Source organism: Polyodon spathula, chromosome 2, assembly GCF_017654505.1.
Source record: "Polyodon spathula isolate WHYD16114869_AA chromosome 2, ASM1765450v1, whole genome shotgun sequence".
Classification (NCBI taxonomy): Eukaryota; Metazoa; Chordata; class Actinopteri; order Acipenseriformes; family Polyodontidae; genus Polyodon; species Polyodon spathula.
Window position 1 is genome coordinate 71,520,141 of NC_054535.1, and position 19,241 is coordinate 71,539,381.

At 38.1% G+C, this 19,241-nt stretch overlaps 1 protein-coding gene across 1 annotated transcript in view; it reads left to right on the forward strand.

The window, feature by feature from the left end:
- Positions 1-3,114: 3,114 nt before the first annotated feature.
- Positions 3,115-19,241, forward strand: part of LOC121299998 (ras-GEF domain-containing family member 1B) — a 132,687-nt gene continuing 116,560 nt past the window's right edge. Inside the window, exon 1 of the mRNA XM_041228317.1 lies at positions 3,115-3,359. Within this exon, the coding sequence (XP_041084251.1) occupies positions 3,291-3,359 (69 nt within the window). The 5' untranslated portion in view covers positions 3,115-3,290. The remainder of the gene's footprint in view (positions 3,360-19,241) is intronic.

Consider the following 19,241-nt stretch of genomic DNA (forward strand, 5'->3'; position numbering starts at 1 on the left):
TGTCCTCTCTGCGTATAACCATTCAATGTTACGCTATGTTTTGAGTCCTCTTCAGCATAAGCTTTTCCACAGGGACAATTTATCATATAAATGACTGCCGTTTCCCAAGCTTTTCTGAAAGGATAGTTGTTTTGTATCAATATTTAGTTAAAAATGATTCGATATGTCATTATGGGAATGTATACTGTACACAACAAGAAAGAAAACGATCATACTCTTCCACTAGAGCCATGGAGTGATTTATTACTCCCCAAAGCCTTGCCAGACGCACAAACTAGATTGTTTCCTTATGATATGGATGACATTTCTATCAGGCCCTGTCCCCATAGAGTGATGTAATATCGATCTTTTGCCAGAGGGTCAAGTGGAAATTACCAAGGTTAGACTGCACATATGAAACTCTTTGCTTTGTGATAATGTGCTTCATGCATGAATTTTGATGCTTTACTCAATAATGTAAACTATAATGCCTCAGGTTTCCTTAACATGAATGCATGTGCTTTGTTTTGTTTTTTATACTACATAATTTAGCCTCTATCGTAAATATTAAATAAAAAATTTAATAGAGACAGTGAGTTTCCAAGAAGATTGCCTGTAATATCCTCCCTGCACATGATTTCTATTTAGATTATGGCACTCGCAGAGCTGTAATGGAATCAAAGCCATACTGTACGTGATCCAGAGACATTTGTCTTGTCAAAACCATCACAATTATTGTGAAGAGTCAACATTGCGCAAAACTGTGAATCAGATTTTTTTTTTTAGTTTCTTTAAGTAATTTTCTCTAATGAAAGGGTGGTTCTTGCTTGCTTTTTCCCTTCAGTTTTTAAATCTCTGCACAAATAAACTGGACTGTTTACATGTTGGTTTTCGGCTGTTTTATTTAGCTGTTTAAATTGGTTTTCTGCAAACCACGAATTTGTCCTATATGTTGAAATAAACTGTCCTTTAGATTTTTTATTTGTTTTGTTTGTTTCAATGTTAACGAAGGGTAGACGTTGACAACAGTATAAAGCGAATGGGTTCCAAAATTGTATGCTTTTGAGGTAATCAAATATTGGATAATGGTCGATCTACTTTTAACATGATAGGCTGTGAGATTTTTAATACACAGTTCCATACATGTTATTATGTTTGAAATACTTCTACCTGAACAGTGAACAATGATAATCAGAAGAATGCTAAACTTATGTTGGTTTAGTGCATGTAAAATGGGTTTATTTTAAGCATCTAAACAGTGGAGGATCTAAATAACACCATCTTAGCTTGACCTATTAATCCAGCTGGCGTTTTTCACCAAGGATGATTTATCCACCACTCTACTAAGATGTTTAAATACAGAAATTATAGTGAAAAGAGCGAAAATGCTTTAGCTTTGAAATAAAAATTCCTATGAAAACTAATACTGCAGATATATCTTTGCAAACTACTGCTTTATGCTACCAATGCCATGCTACCAAAACAACCCTCTTGGCTCTAAATTGTCTCCCACATCCTTGCTCCTTTTATCTTTTAAAGCCATGGTAATAATCTAGTTCTGTCTGGTCTCCCTGCTTCATTAAGTTGTATATAACTGCGTACAACTATAGATTGGGATTGGAAATGTAGTTATTTCAATCATGGTTTTCCAATAATGTTGGAGGTGCTGTTAATGGCCTTGAATTGCATCTATTATCATGTAAGAAGACATATAAACAGAAAATAATAGTAAAAAACTTAAAAGAATGCAGCAGATTTTTTTAATTTCATTTATTATTATGGTGCTCTTCCAATTATTGAAACTGTGCAATTATGTCCTACAATACAAATGATTGTATACAATAATTAAAACTATTATCACTGTGGAATTCTATAGCATATTTCTTTACACCCAGGCACACAACTTCCTACTTAGCAGCAGAAACAACTAAGGGATATTGTTCCATTGACCTTATTTCATTAAGTTTGATTGTTTTTAGAAATTTTAATAAGACACACAATGAACCAGCTCTTGCGGGGAAGGTCAGCAGGATTAATACAGAGTTTCTGAGAGGTTGTATTTAGATGTGTCACTGCTTCAGTTATTATAATAGACAAATTGACCAGACAGCAGTTGAATATTTTCACTGGTTCTCTACATTTCCACCTAAAAAGAGCATTGAACAAAAATGATTCTAAGTATAACATACTAGTATTTTTACAGCATGCAGGTGTGCAACAGTATATGAAGCTAAAATACACAATAGTCTTATTATGTGTCAGTATACACAGTCTTTACACTATATGGAACTCTCTGGTGGACTGTAGTGTGAAAAAGGACAGAAAAACATCTTGCTTGCTAATAATATGTGTACAATTCTGCTGCACTGAAAATTGATGTAAAGGTTTACTGCTGACATGGGCATTGCAGATTATTGGTCTCTTGTGAATTAATTTGTCAAATGGTTATGGTAATATTGCATTCAGCCTTCCACAATCTGGCATGGGCATTTCCTTCCAGTGCTACACTACAGTATGAGTTGTCACTTTTCCACCATGACAGCTTTCAGATTGCTATGTATTGTAAGTGTTGTTTTGCTATTCAAAAGCTCAGTGGGTGATTATGCTGGGTAAAAAAAAAAAAAAAAAAAGTTTTTAAAGCAGTTTCATTCTTACTGTCACAATTAGTATAACCCTAATGTGTTTCACAATGTCTTTTTAACATAGTAACATAATCTTGAGTAAGAAAGAAAGAAAGAAAGAATCACATTACTTAGTAGTACCAGGCTTGTTCACATAAAAAAAAAAAAAAAAACAGTATTCTATTTTAAAAGTAAAATAGATTTTTAAACATTTATCAAAATACAATGCTTCCATGAAGAAGAAAGATAATGAATATTGCAGTTTTAACTGCACTCTTAGTCTGCTGCTGTGTCTGTTCAGAGGCAGACACTTTGAATGTGCACACTCTGTGTTGGATGTCTTGGCACCCCTTTGCAGGGTCCCTTTCCTATACTATGATAATAGTGACATTCAGCGGGAAAGGTTGGGAGTAGATATCAAAAGCAGAGGGACGGGGCTGGTCATTCATTCTGATTTACCAGCTATTTAGCCAGTGGGAGCTAACTGGTGCCAGAACAATGGGTTATTTTTCCTTAGTGCACATTTAGAGTGCATGAAGATAGGCATGCAGTCTGGATTTGCTCATCAGACAAAGGAATTACAGGACATTCCTGTTAGAGAGCGGGTTATCTGCCTGTCGGATTCTTTGTAAGGAATACAGCTCAGTGTTTTTTAGAGTCTGTACGGGGAAACCTCCACACTCTTTGTATATGGCAAAGTTTCTTGCAGAGCTTCTGGGCTGCACATTTCCAGGGAAGGGCCCCTCTCCTATGTTTGAGGTAGGTTTGGGAAATAAGATACTTTTGTTTGTGTATGTGAATGTTGTGGAAGATACCTGAACTCACTTGGCTTTCCTTTTAAAGTTAAGGAAGCTTTTCTGATATCGACTAGCTTGCCAGTTTGCCATTCCTTAATGCACTGCACTGCAAAGAGCATTGAATCAAATCATGCAATTGTTATAATTGTCAGTCCTGCTGGGCTCTGTTGAGTGCTCTGATAATATTCTGGAAATTTTCAACCATGCTATTCATTTTTAAAACTTATTCTGAAGCCTTTGGCGATTGCTTTTTTCAGTTTTGTGACAACTAGTTTAATACAAATTGTTGTAATGAAGCTCTTGTCATAAAAGTGCTGTAAACTACTGAAAGGGTCAGGGGCTTGTTCAGTTTCATTCTAATTTATATGCTTGTTTAGCCTAATGGTTCATTAGTTATCTTTTAGGTGGTAAGTTGAGTTTACTGCAATTAATTGAACTTGTTTCTAACACCAGTGTTGGAGGACTGGGTTTATAGACACTGTGTCACCTGTTACTCAACCAAAGAAGTAAAGCACCAGTACTGACTACACAGGCTAACAGTGTGCAGTATCTCTATCTGTTAGGTTAAGAGTGAACACGGGGACTTAACTCATAAAGGGCTGTGTTTTTTCAGTATTATCTATAAATACCATAAGTCGCTTCAGGTAAGAGCCCTGGCCTTCAGGCTGTGGCTGAAACCCTGTTGTAAAGCACACCATCAATGGGTGTGTAACATTAAGATGGATGACTGCAGTACTGGACATATCAACCCATTGTATCCATAGGCCTTAGAAAAAGAAAACAAAACATTCCCCTGATGAAAAGGGCTTGAAAAGGGCTTTGTGTATAATTCAAAATGAATGTTCAAGTTTGTTTTAGGGGGCGGTGGAGCTTAGTTTACCCCAGACCACTAAAACAGAATGGAAGGGACACAAATTCTCTCACGTACTCTTCTGATTGTAGCCTGTGCTTTGTGGTGGGAGCTTATAATAATGTCTCTTCCAATTACAGTAAATGGGTCATTTTACAGTTCTGTTATTTTATTTCTCTTGCAATTTACATGTAATAGATTAAATAAGGCAAGACTATAATTTTACTAAAATGTGTTTTTATATTCATATCATTACTGTAAAACAACTCTCTCTCTCTCTCTCTCTCTCTCTCTCTCTATATATATATCTATATATATATATATATATATATATATATATATATATATATATATATATTATTATTTATATCTATTATCTATGCATATATATATATATATATATATATATATATATATATATATATATATACTATATGTAATCAACAGTGTGTTATGATAATCAGTGCTATGGTACTAAAAATCTGAACAGTTTTCTGGATTTCTGAGGCACATTTTGATCTTTGGTGTTTGATCCCCATCAGATGTAATTTAATGAGCTGGGAAATTGTTCCGATTTACTTCCAAATCAGTTTCTGTTCGGTAAAGTGATTCCTTTCATGGCAGGTGGTTGTAATGTGACACGTGTACTTTCTACTCACCGTGTACACTTAAGGAGTCTGCCGACTCAGACAATTTGTGTGGCTCATCAATCTCTGCATGGTATTCTCCCATTTAACTGACAAAATCAATCGGCTGCTAAGAACCACACAAGCTTAAATGGGCCTGATAGCCTCTTCTCATTCGTAAATGTAAATATGATTTTGTGTTAAATTTTCATATACTCAGTATGTACTGCGTGTACTGTTCTTGCTCAGCCAAGCAACTGCTGAATCAACAGCTGTGTGTAGAGCACGGAGTCCACCCGGGAAACTTGTCAGCGGTCAGTCCTCCACAATATGAAGCATTGTCTGTTTCTGCCCACATGAGCAGAGTGGGCTGTCTTCGAGGCCCCAGTCATAAAGACACACTGCACACCAACCGTGACCAGTACGATAGCGATTGAGTAAAGTCCAATCTTATCATGGCAGGTCGAAGCTGGGCGGGTGGTCTGTTGGGTCGGCAATGAGGAATTGGTTGTGAGTGTCGCTCTGGAACCACTCCTCTTGCCGCTGGATTATTGATGACCAGTCAGAGTCAGGAAGTGACAGCCAGACTGGGCATCTAGATTCCAGACGCACCTTTGGTGGATGGAGGATAAAGTCATATAATGGTAGTGCCGGGTTATCCTGGATCTTGTTGACGATTTTGACCACTGCTTCCTTGCGCAGAATGTGTGGAGGTGTGATTGTTGCTCAGCACCGGTAGCCACTGGACCGGAGTTGAGCGAAAAGTGCCTGAGATGGTCCACATTGCAGAGTTCAGATGAGTGTCAATTTTCTTTGCATGTGAACTGTGACACCAGACTGGGGCACAGTACTCAGCTGTTGAGTAGCAGAGAGCAGGGGCTGTAGACCGGAGGACCAGTGTTCATGCTCCCCATGATATGCCGGCCAACATACTCAGCAAGTTGTTTCGTGCGCGGACTTTCGCGGCTGTCTTTATCAGGTGGTCGCAGAATATCAGTGAAAGATCCAGGGTAACACCAAGGTAAATTGGGCTGTGGCCGCACTTAAGCCATTTACCATGTAGGACTACATTCAGTTCCTGTGAAGCACTTGCATTGTGCAAGTGAAAAACTGCTGAGACAGTTTTATATGTATTCAGTGACAACACTGTAAGACAGGTACAGAATGGCATAACTAAATTGTTCCAAATACTCTATTCGCTGGTATTCGCTGGTAACACTACTACTTTTCTGGTCTCCAAATAATCTCATCAAATAATTGTAATAGTTTCTTTTACTATTATTATACAAACTGAGGGTTTTATAGTTCTGGGTGATTATTTTAAAAGTGCCCTTAATTTTACACGTGTATTTTCAAAGTCACAGTGTATCAAAGTATCTGTATACAAAATAAATAAATCGAATCCTAAGTGACTCTCTACCCTCAACTCCCCCTAAATGTCTCTTGAATTTTAGATATATCTGACACATATATTGGGGATCTGCTTTACTTTGAGCTCAGTGAGCCCTTTAGTAGCCATACCTGGGAAATAGCATTTTGTCAGAACACAAAATCATGTGGTTTTGATTTGCACTTTAATGACATGCCTGAACTATACAGACCCTGAAAAGCAATCTCTTTTAAAATGAAGAAACATCCTTTATCACCGTTAGATATACTAAGCCTTGTCTTGTAGTGACATCTAATAATAGGTAATGGCTGGGAATGCAATAAGCAGCCGTGACTCTTTTGTTCCCTCCAATTCTGTCACGTATTACAGGCAGCTTGTGAGGATTGCTTGCTGCCAGGGTTAAGCTGCTGCTTATCACTTCTGGTATCCCGATGAAAGGAATTGAAAAAAATAGTCCGCTGCAGATTTTAACGGCAATTACAAACAAGCCCTTTCCCATCCAAAGCTGGTAGATTGGAGCATTAATTGGCTAATTGGCAGGGAATTACGACCACTGGCCCTTTAAAATAGCACCAATTTAATGGACAACTTTCATTACAAGTAGCATTTACAGTTTTCTTTCGCCATATTTTTAGCATTTTACCTATTTCGGCTACTATAATAGTACTAGCCAGGCAAATATGCAACTTCCAGCACATATCTTCCATTCAGTGTTCTTTTTTTATATAAATGCTGAGATGAATTGTTTAAAAATGTAAGCAGTACTACACCCATGTTCTTTTATTGAATGGTTTCTATATAACATGAAAACTGACCCTGATGGAAGTAGCAACTTGTCAGAACAAGATGGTTAACCCTCTGATAAATCAAACCCAAGCCTAAATTTGTATTTGTTACTGAAGTTAGAAATGAATCGTTATAGGAAGGGTTGCCCTCAGCCACGAATTTCCCCCTAAAAAAAAAAAAAAAAAAAAAAAAATATGTGAGTAGGGTTTTTTTTCTTTCCTGAGTGCTGAGCGGTTCATATTTAGTTGTTCTGCGGGGTGCGTGGTTGGGTTGAGAGGCTGGGCTCTTTCTCTCGGTGCAATCATGCTCTGGGGGACGGGTCGCGTCTTAGCTGCTGATTTTCATTAAATTCAGTATTTGGGGGTTAGGTGGCAGAGTGTCACTGTGGAGAGCGTTAAATATTTTTCATTATTCATTCATGGTTTGGCAGCCTCGTCATTTCGGGGAGAGGTGGCTACAGCCATTTCTTATCTGTGGTACTGGGATGCATGCATCTGTTCGTGTATTTCCAGCCGGCCTCGCGCAGGTAGCCGTCGGGCTCCCGTGGACGAGACCTCCGGCCAAATATATATTTCACTAGGGCCCTGAGCACCCTTCACAGTCATAAATCATCTGCAATTGCAATCGCTATCATCATTATTCATTAACTGCCATTCACTTAAGCAGATTCTCCGTGCTGAAAAGAGTTTTCATGTAAAAATTATTCAGATCAAACAATTGCATAGCTTGTTTGAGGCTCATCGATTTAGTCACCATCAAACAGTATCGTAGTATAACAATGATAATAACAGTGCAGCTGTTCACAACAGAGATGAGGTTAGAGGCTTGCTTATCTCAAACACCTAGCCCGATATTTTCTTTCATCTGGCAGATACAGATACTGCACATGAATAGCCTAGTAGGTAAAACACAAACCTGTGGAAAAAAACAGGTATAAGTTAACATCTGTCAACATGTCATATTTAAAAGTTAGACAGTAAATACAATGCTAGATATTTTCCATCAACACCCAATTAAAATAAAACCCCTATTGAGATAGCATTGCCTAGTCATAGGTTTTACAGTGCAATCTGAGATTGAAACCAAAGACATAGGAAATGGTATAATATTAGGAATAATATTAAATGGAATTTAGGGTACTGAAATCAGTATGAAAACATAAGGTACGTAAATGGTTATAAAACAATGTTTAATTGCTGACATTCAACTGTACCTATTTTGTAATAGGCCTATTTGAGCCTATTACAAATCTGTTCCATATTTGTTTTAAAACAATGTTCTTAAAACATTGTGATAGATACTCAAAGCCTTGTGCTCCAAGCAAACAACTCAGACATGTAATCTATCTTGTACCTAGTCTTACATTGTCAGGTATTCGTTTTAGAGCAGATTTTAACCAGTGTTTTGCTCTTTTGAGAAAACAAGTGTGTTATAAACGATCTGGAGTAAAAAGTTTTCGATATCGAGCCCATAGCCCCTGTCTGTGGTCTGCTTAGCTCTTGCTAACCAATTGATAACAAATTATCTTGCGTGATAAATGCATTGAATGTCTTGCCTGTCTCATAGAGGTTAGAAATCAATACCAGTACTGTGTTGTGATGCAGAGTATGGGCTGCTGTTGGATGGAAGAATGGGCTCTTGACAACAGTGCTGTCAATCCCTTGTTGTTCCTCACCAGTAAGTATGTTGACCAAGTTTAAAAACAAGAAAAAAACACCCTGTGTTGCAAGTATTATCACAGAACCCCATAGAACCACAAATGGTGCTGAAAAATAAAACTGTTGGTTTTGCACAAGGACACTGGTCAAGGGCATTCTTTTTCTTAACATGAATATGTCAACTCCTTTAAACAATGAACATGCATGTGGCTTCCTGTGCAAGCCATTCTATTCCCTAAGCAGCTAGATCTTGGAAGCCCTGCTGTGTTCATGGCATACATTTGCATGTATTTATCTCATCATTTTACAACCAAGACAGAGGGCAGGTTTCATTCTAGAAACATTCTCTGTGCTTAATACTCTTGTTAAGAGAGAAGAGAACGTACATTGGTGGAGTCTAATTGCATCAGGAACGATAATAAACCACTCATGTAATGCAACAGGCCTCCTGTAGATTAAATATCTGTAAGCAAAAATGCAGCAATGCTGTGTCTTGAAAGACCTCTCCAGGAGAGCCTGGGATTGAATTTGCATATTTATTTATTAAAGAGAATTTTCCTGTATTCACATCTTTTGACAAAATTTGAAATATTTGTAATTTTTACCCTTAAAGTATTTTGTTCAATTGTGAGTATTTGGAAGTGCTAAATTAACCACAAATAAATATATTTTAAGGACCCTGGGCTTGCTGTAACTGCGTTCGGGAAGGTTCTGTGACCCAGGGTAAACAGTTCAATGCAGCTGGTGTTCGGGTACATCAGAGACGGGAAAATCACCACCAATCATTGTCTCAACTTGCTGCGGAAGTGGTACTCAGTTGCAGCATTGTTGGCAAAACCAAGGGACGAGATGTTGCAACCATCAAAGTGGGAGGCCATGTCTGCTTGGGATTGCTGACTGGTGCTCCGAGGGCTTGCCCTGGACGCAGGAATAAGTAACAGGCTGCTGCTGCTGCTGGGCTGCTGAGACAGAGATACAAGCTGGAATGAAGAAAAGAACACAGAAGACAGAACCAAGGAGAGCAGAAGAGAAGTGAGACTACAGCAAAGAGAAACCAGAGACTACACTTAGTGGCTGTAGCACACGGCTGAAACAGTGTGTTTTTGGGACTTTCTCTTCTTTTCTTATTTGTTAGTCTGAGTATCACTACTACTCAACGGTAGTTGTACCACTGGCTGGTAAAACAACACGCTTTTACCTGTCAAGTGTAGAGTCCCGGGTTAATAAACCGTGAATCAGAGAACCTGCCAATCCTGAGTGAGCCTTCTTAATTTCCAGGCAACACAGCAATATTTTAGTCAACATACACATTTTAGAATACGGAAACATTTACTTCTTACACATTATCATCCATTAAAGTTACTGGATCTTTTCACAGCACTAATTGTAGTTGTAAGTACCCCACAGAGTTGTTGCATTAGTAACAATAGAAATGATCCTTATTCTTGTAATACTAATCTCTCCACTTGACCAGTTTATGGCCCTAGGGTGTGGCATGTGGATAACAGGAGAATCAATGTGCTTATATAGAACAGAGACAATGTCATTGCGCACATGCATACTAGGGCAAGATTTATTACAAAGCTTTATTATAAAGACATGGAGGAGAAAGCCACCCACAAACTACATATCTTATGCTAGATATTTTCCAGTAACACCCATCTCCCCAAACCTGCTGTGCTCATAGACTGTGACTTATTAATTACAGTACGCATTCATCTACATGCATCACCTCTCTAATGAGGCTGAGCTCATCTGGCCAGCAGCCACTAAGAACCCATACACGACCAGCCAGAGCTCCAACAGCAAATACACAAGCCCCAGACAAAGATCTCTGCGCAGTAACTAATGAGTGTGCTATGGAGTCTACCACTGTCATATGCCATAAGCTTTAGATAAACAAAGGGGGTTATTTCTATTCCCTAAAAATCAAAGGGCTTGGAATTTCAACCTTTACAGTATGTTGAGAGCTGTGTAATTTTTAGACTGTTAGCAGTTTTGGAAGTTAAATGTTTTCCCTCTGGGTGCACCTTAGGCAACTATCTACCTGCTGTTGATTCTCGATCTCCTGGTATAACATTGTTAGATAAAAACACTTTCAGCTAGTTTCACAGACCCTGACCTTAGGTAAGGTAGTCAAAAAACAGTGCGCTAGTGGGTCTGTGAAACCAGGTGGTAACTAATATTCAATCTGTTCTAACCTCTGCTGAAAATACACAGTGTGTATGTGCAATATCTCATTCTAACACTAAAAGATAAGGCTGCTTATTTAGTTTCTTGGACTATTCAATAAAAAAAAAAATGACAGATGCATTTGTAGTGGGGTCCCTTTTTCTGCGTAGGCCACATCACTTTATAACCCACCACTTCATCGAAATCAAAAGCCCCTTTCACACTGGCACTTGTACCTGGGTCCGGACTTGGCTTCTGGCTACCCGGATCACAATCCCATGTAATGTGAAACCATGTACCTGGGTCGCACTCAAGTTAACCAAGGCCCCAGCGACCTACCTCAGGACGTGGGTTGACATGCTTTGAACCGGGTTGAGCAGAGACAAAATGCATGACGGCCGACAAAATAACAGCCACGTCTATGTGAAGGTTTCACTTCCGCACGGAACGTTTTTGTTGTTTGAGACACATCATGAGTCTGGACCCCAAACCTAAAACAATTTGGAAAATTCAACCAGGCTACCTGGACTTAGCATAGTGTAACAGGATGGATGCCTGACAACTACCTAAAAGGATGCTATGGAATAATAGTCAAAGGTGCTTTGAACTGTTGATGGATGGACAACTAGCTGTGCCTTCTGCCATTTCTGTTGTCAATTCAACGGTTGTCTTTTTTCTATTCCTTAAGGATATTATCTTCAAGTATTGCTCATCCTTGTTAGAGAGCTTTTTAGGTCTTCCAGTCTTGGGTTTGTCAATTAGAGATGATGTTTTGGATAACACACCTTAAAAATCAATTATAGGAGGCTGTGTGGTCCAGTGGTTAAAAACAGGGGCTTGTAACCAGGAGGTCCCCAGCTCAGACACTGACTCATTGTGTGACCCCAAGCAAGTCACTTAACCTCCTTGTGCTCTGTCTTTTGGGTGAGATGTTGTTGTAAGTGACTTTGCAACTGATGCATAGTTCACACACAGATGAAATATTTCTCTTTAAAATTGTGCTGAATAATGTGTATAAAGTGTTGGACAAACTCTTCAAGATGGCCCTGCAGTATGATTTACCAAACCATTTGGGAATCAAATAATAAATATGCATGCAAATATATTGTTTCTCAGCGCTAAATCAATATTTTTCTTATGTTTGATGGCACACCATCACCTGCATTAAACCCATTTTAATGCAAAGACAATGTCCCACATTGGTTTAGAAGAATAGATCAGTATCAAATTGCCAGGGCATCTTCATGAAAATGAAATATGAAATTACACTAAAGAGCTTACTGTGCTAATTAAGCTGATATAATGCCAGGGATAAGTGGAGGCTGTGTCCTATGGCAACACAACTGCTGCAAGTCTGGGCAAAGTGAAAACTGTGGCCTTTAGACTATGGTGAGGGTGACTCTTCTAATTAGACTTTTGGGAGCACAGCATTTGTATACACATTCTCTGTTCCCCAGTATAGTTACTGTATGAACAAAGCTGTTGTCCCATTTCCTGACACATAAAGAAAAGGGAGACAAAAACAAACATATTTATTTTTTAATTTTCACTAAAGTGACTGACATTAGCTGACATCTAAACTAAATATCATTGAAGCTACCAATAATGATAAACTCTCTATTTATATGCCAGCACTTGACCTGTGATTGCTTTTCAGTAGCAAGTTAGAAAACAAGATGAAATGAAATCAAAACAGTGCCAATAATAAATGAGGAAACTTTAAAAAGCTACATTGGTACACATTGGTTAAATACCTTGTAGGTGCTTACATGACAACCTGCCTGGTGCATCTGCAGGACTCTAGCTGGATTGTAGACATGGAGATGAATGTTGAATTTACAATTGGAACACATTAAATATTAAAACCACTGCAGTCTCTTTGTCCCCTTCAGTGTCTGGATTATATCTGGAATCTGGATCCTTCAGATGTGGATGCAAAGGTTAAAAATCCGGTCAAGATTTTTATGATCTAATAGGAAAGGAAAATACAAGCCTCTTAATGAAAATGCAAAGGGCATTCAGGCATAGGTGGGATCTCTTCACTGATCTGATACTATATATGAAATAATCTAGTGGATAAAAGAAGTGGGTGATTTATGCTAAGAATGTGTGCTGGATCTAGACATGAGTTTTTTCTTTTTATGCAGTAGTGTAGCTACTGTATTTATTGCTGCAGGATGTGGGTTATCCTGTGATTTTTCAGAAATTTTCTGTAAGCAGAAGCCACTGAGAATAATATGGCAAAACTATTACAACACATGTTATTATACACATTTTCTACGTTTAAATACATTTAGAAAGTGTGAAATTAGCTTTAACATGTTGAGTTTTTGGCAATCCTCTAATGGGCTTTCACTGACCCTTATGATTATCATTAACAACAATGGCTGCTAGCTTTTTCAGTGGCAGTGGTGTTTATACAGCCCCCTCTAACACAGCCTTGATGAACAGTGTGTGAATATGAATACATAAAGCCAATTTCCATCTCTAGCCTTTGAGGTCTTTAGCCCTTTCAAAACAGGTAGATAATTAAATGATTTGTAAGTGCTGGTTTTACATCTGTGGAAGCTGTGGTTGAAAGACTGTGGAGTTAGTGAGGCCGTGCTGGCTTGTGCTAAGTGCTCCATGGTGGATTTATTTATCTGACTCAGACTATCACTAACTAAGCTGACTAAATGTTTTTTGCTCTGCAATAATGTTTTCCATCATTACCTTTTTATCAATACTGTGGGAGTATGTGAAAAACACAAAGACTCCTTAGAGGAATGAATGAGAATGCTGCATGTGTGTATTTGCATGCATCAGTATGTGTGTGTGTGTGTGTGTGTGTGTGTGTGTGTTTGTGTGTGCATCATGCTGTCTCTATATGCCATTCAAGCCTCCCTGCTATATATTGTAGAATGTCACCCCTCTGTAAATTGGGAGCTAAGCCTGGTTTGAAAGGTCTGGACAACTGGCATAACTCAGATGAAGAGCTCCTGTAAAATGTTAAGTGTATAAACCCTACGTGACAGAGCTGTATCTAACTTGTCATAGAAAGTGCTCCTCTATGACAGAAGGTGTGGGCTTGGCAAGAGGCAGTTAAATATAATACTGGTTCATAGGTAGTGGCTATACTTGTCAAACAAGCTACATTTTGGACACATGGGTTAAAGGGAAATCATATAGGCTGTATTTTTCTTGTTGGGTTTTGGCCATTATGTCTAACTGGGACTCAAGTGACAGTGAGTTTACGATGAACAGTCTTTAGAGTGCCAAATTATTTTGCCCCCATTTCCCTCCCAAATTTGGAGTGTCCTATTGCATCCCCCCAGCGCAGCAAAGAGAGGACAGAGGCCAGCAGGTGTCTGTTGTGTTTAACTATACAACAAAATAGACACTGGAAACCGAAGTAAGTTAACACTGTATTTACTAGATGCTTCCATACAAACTCTTTTGTAGTACTGCACTGTCATGCACTTGCACAGTCTTAACAGTATTATGTAACTAAAGAAGCTTAACTCTTACTAGTGCTCTTGTAATTGTATAGAATTTAACTAGATACACTACAGTGTCCACTTAAGATCACTGCGGCTTGGCCAGTAGGGTCCCTAACCCATAGGAACTCTAGGGCCAATGCATTGTTCCCTGTGAAACCCCTGGAGAAGACTTTGCACAGTCAGGACTCAAACCTGCGCTCCCCAGACTGCATTAACTCCATACAGGTGTATATTGCCGGAGATTCATCACCATCACGTCTGCAATACCCTTTAATGAAAGCAATGCATCAGTTATTTGTCACTGACTTGGACTCTATATTATCTACACTATTAAGTTGTATATATTTTTCTCATCCTCTACATTTTATTAACATCTTAAACACATAGAAACAATCCTACAGAGGGTGACAGATGCCATGTTTTCTCTCTGTGTGGAAGAATGGCACATTTGTCTCAAGCAAGCAATATTCCTGAGACATGTTTTTTTTTTCTTGTCAGGTATGACAGGTAACTCATAGGAAATACAATTATTCTATGAGCCAGATTGATCAATTGATGTGACTAGCCACATTCAATTTTAGGTTTGTAAATAAACTTTTATATTACAGATTTCCTGTTGTTTTACACAAGCAAGACATAACCTTTTAACACTTGAAACTCTTATTCAGTGCTAGTTCAACTGCCAAACATTCCATATTTATATTCTAATCTAGTTTGATTTAAATAGTGCATACATATCCGTGTTAATTATTTGAACAAAAAAAAAAATATTATGAAGTTAGTGGGTTGGAAGTATTTTGAAGATGGTAGCACTCCAGGGATGTCATTCTGAAAATGTAAAATTACCTCAATCAGTCAGAGGCCAGGATGATCTCGTAACATCAAAAACCAGTGCTAAGGCAAAGTTCCATCACAATTGGAGAAGAGGTATTAAAATTGCTATTATAATAACATGGGGCATATTACTCCAGTCTTTAAGCATCTATGTTAGACAAAGAGAAGGAGAAGTGATACCTTTTATTGGACTAACTAAATAATAATTATTCACAAGCTTTCAGGACCACAAAGGTCTCTTCTTCAGGTGAAAGGTCACTTCTCCTTCTCTATGTCTATCATCTCTGGACTAATATGGCTACCATTTAATCTATCAGCAACTATGTTGAATTGTTATGGTTGTAGATTAAAATTAGCAAGTGTTTTCCAATAAACACTGGAGTAGACAGGCTGCTGGCATGTGGGTGCATGCATTCGCTGTTGTGTGACAGGCAGGAGATCAAGACAGAGGTTGAAGTTGACACACTACACAAGTGCAGGTTTTATTTACAGACAGATAGAACATACAGAAACCCCACGTGACACTACCAGCAATGGTAGCTCACATAGGACATACAGCTTGGCATACAAAAGGCAAAATCCAAACACTGTACAAAAACTATCAAATAAAAGGTGCAGTGAAAATGATATGTGCTACTCCTAATATATGGGAAGTCCTGCTTATTCACCTCACTCTCTATACATTACTAATTACTAATCTTCTAAACCATACTAAACCAACCCAGACCTTGGTTTTGGTTTCTTTATGTTCTGAACCCGGGTCACTCTCACGGCAATCGGAGGATTACAGCGAGGTCTTTAGGTCTCTTTGTCTGTGTAGCATGGACGATATTCAGTCCATTGTCCTTGGCTTTGCAGCAGCCTGGAAGAGAATAAACGGGACCCGACACCCAGCTGGAACACACCTACCTGCTGATTAGATTCCACAGCTGCTACTCACACACAGCAGACAGACTCTCCCAGGAGTGTCAGGTATTTCCTTAATTATTTACACACAATAAACACATTTTTACACAATACTATTTACAATGTAAAAACACAGACCCACTCGTCATGTGCAGGGGTACACACATTCCCTCCCCGAGCAACTAGTTATAGATCTCATTTCACAATGATCATTGATCACAGTGGCTAAAGGCAAGACCAGGAAGACAAGCGTACATGTGCTTTGCCTTCAAGACTTTGATTTTTCAATGACTCACCTCCAGTACCAGGAAGCCAGTATCTTGTGCTTGCTGCACATTTGATGAATCTGATTCTGACATATGGTGACCTGATTGATTTTTTTCCCGCCAGTGCAGCTGTCTAGATTTGAGTTTTCTCAGTAAGCACCTCAGTTGTGCTTAAAGAGAAAGATCACATGAAAGGTCAAGTGATGCAACTAGTAAGTAGAAAGACAACAAAAACCAGGACATTTTCTCTCTTTATACATTGCGGGCAACCAAATAAAAATGGGGTGGTGTCTGTTATATACTTTATTTCATAATCCCTTTGCAAAGTTCATTAAATCCAGCAACAGTAGGGTAAAAATTGCCTTGTGTTCAAGATAAGATAAATGGACTTACAGAACATGCTTTCAAAAGCAGGTGCACTTTTGTGTGTGTGGAAGTAGAGGTTACTTCCTGGGATCTTGTGTTTAATCAGTTCCGCACCATGAAGCACATTGTTAGGTTATGTACATACATGCCAACAGTCCCTGTAACACGGGGACTGTCCCCTGTGTCCCAGTGCAAGCAAAATCCCAGTATTGTGTTATAGTCTATTTATAAAGGACTGCTGTTTGCTCCTCGGAGGTATTCCTCTATGTTGTCCACCAAGAATGTTTTTCTATGAAAATTTTATGACAACAAACCCATTAGATAGAAACTAAACCATAGTTACTATGGCATAGTAGATGCAATTAGCTTTACATTATCATCTGCTCATGTTCTTTTTGTGTGTGCTTTTGTGCCGTTTCAAATGACTATAACGCAATAAATAAAATTTGTATGAATAATTCAAATTGGATTGAATGACACCCCTCTTGTTCTCAAATTGCAGCTTGTGTACAGAATTGAGTGTTCTGTATTGCTTAATTCCAGTATACCATTATAGTGAGTGTGCACTTAGCTCTTTCTCCTTCCATGATTTGCATGTTAGGTTTTCTACAGTTTTCTATCAGGGGAATGCAGGTGTATAAATCATTTGTGATTGGAATATACAATGACCAGTGTAACGTGTATTTATAGTTCTATAATTGGCCAGCTACAGCATGTTGCTGTAACTGCACTGGCTTATTAAAAAGGATTTCTGTGTAAAAGGCCTGCATTATGAATTCAAATTCACAATTCCTTGTCCATACGATTTATAATTAAGTGAAGCTTAAATAACCTCATGCAGACTTTAACAGCACACAGATGGAGATATACTGAAAAATGTATTCTGAAATGAACAGACTGTTTTCTTTCCTAGAACCAGCAGAGTCTGAATAAATAAGTGAGTTTCTGTAGCACAGGAACATATTTATGGAAGCTTGCATTTTTTATAAAACCATTTGTCTCTAACGAGTTCCATGCAGCCAAAAGCCAGATTTTAGGTTTTATGTTGCTTTTGTGGTACTTTTTTTAAAGTCAAAACTGTAATGTTTCTGTTGAGTCACTGGGATCGAAAACAAAACAAACAAACAAAAAAAAAAAAACAATTATGGGATTGATCTGTTATAGGAACCGGACTGAATGACATTGTTTTGTTCATAACTTTTCTTATGATATTAGATCATTGTAGCTGGCACATATACACTGTATGGCTTCATTGAATGTTTTTACAGCAAATGCTCACAGTAATCCTCTACATATTAAGTATTTTATTAAATAGATAATCAAACCCCATGTGAGGGATTGGATGGGGTTTTAGTCTGAGCAACCATTTAATAAACAATATGTACTAATGAAAGCACAAGGGAACACACTATGTAAAGCATAAGGGATTTGTCAAGCCAGTTACTAGCTCGACTCTCATGGGGCATTTACTGAAAGCAAAGAGCTGCCTGCTGCTGTTAAATCATGCAGAGCCCTAGATTGAGATCTGTTAAAAGTAATCATATGTACTGCACATAAAAGACAATAAAGTTGCTGCAAAAAATGTGACAAGTAGAACAATCTGTTGAACGCTCTTTATTCATAAAAAAAACCTGATGTCAATATATATGAGACAATGTGATTAGTTTAATCAAATTCATTGAGTTTGTTAACTGAGATTAGAGTGTAAAGAAGATTGCATTGTGATCATGACTCATATCTAATACCACTGCTACTCCTGTCTGTAATTCACTGTAAAAAATTGTACCATTTTACAAACCTAAAACTAAACTCATGGTTGGTTTCACAGATTTTGATTAGACTACCTAACTACGCTAATTTGAATCTGTGAAACCAACCGTCAGTAGTTTAGTTGAAGGCCAGTAATGAATCTTAATAAGTCAACTACTGAGAGAGTTCTGTAAAACCCAAAAGATAAAATGACTGTAATACACAGAGAACTGCACCAGAAGGGTTAGAATCCACAAAAGCTTTCAAATATATTCCGTACTAATCTCCAATGACAACACAGACTAGTACTCAGAAATATTATAAGATGTGAAGTATGTAAACTGCATTGAGCAAATAAAACGGCTCTGCACAAATGCAATCATACTTGATTCTGTGGATTATGAATACAGTGGTCAACCACTAATCTCAGTGATAACACAACAGCATAAACCAAGAACACAGAAACATCACTTTGTGATTCAAGGGAGCAAAAAGGAAATTAAGGCAGATTGGGGAATTTATAGAGTGACTGTTTGATAAGATTCACCAGGGCAATGCATGGCAGTTCGAGTTTTTAAACATGAAATCCAAAGCATAAAGGTACCAGAATGCATTACAAACAAAAAAGAACAAAACCTGAACTGTCACAAACAAACCTAATTGCCACTCACCTTATGAATTCAGAATCTACAGCATGAAATGTGTGTCCTACTTTACACATTGCCTTGTGCAACAGAATATCCAGATGCAAAATTATGTAGA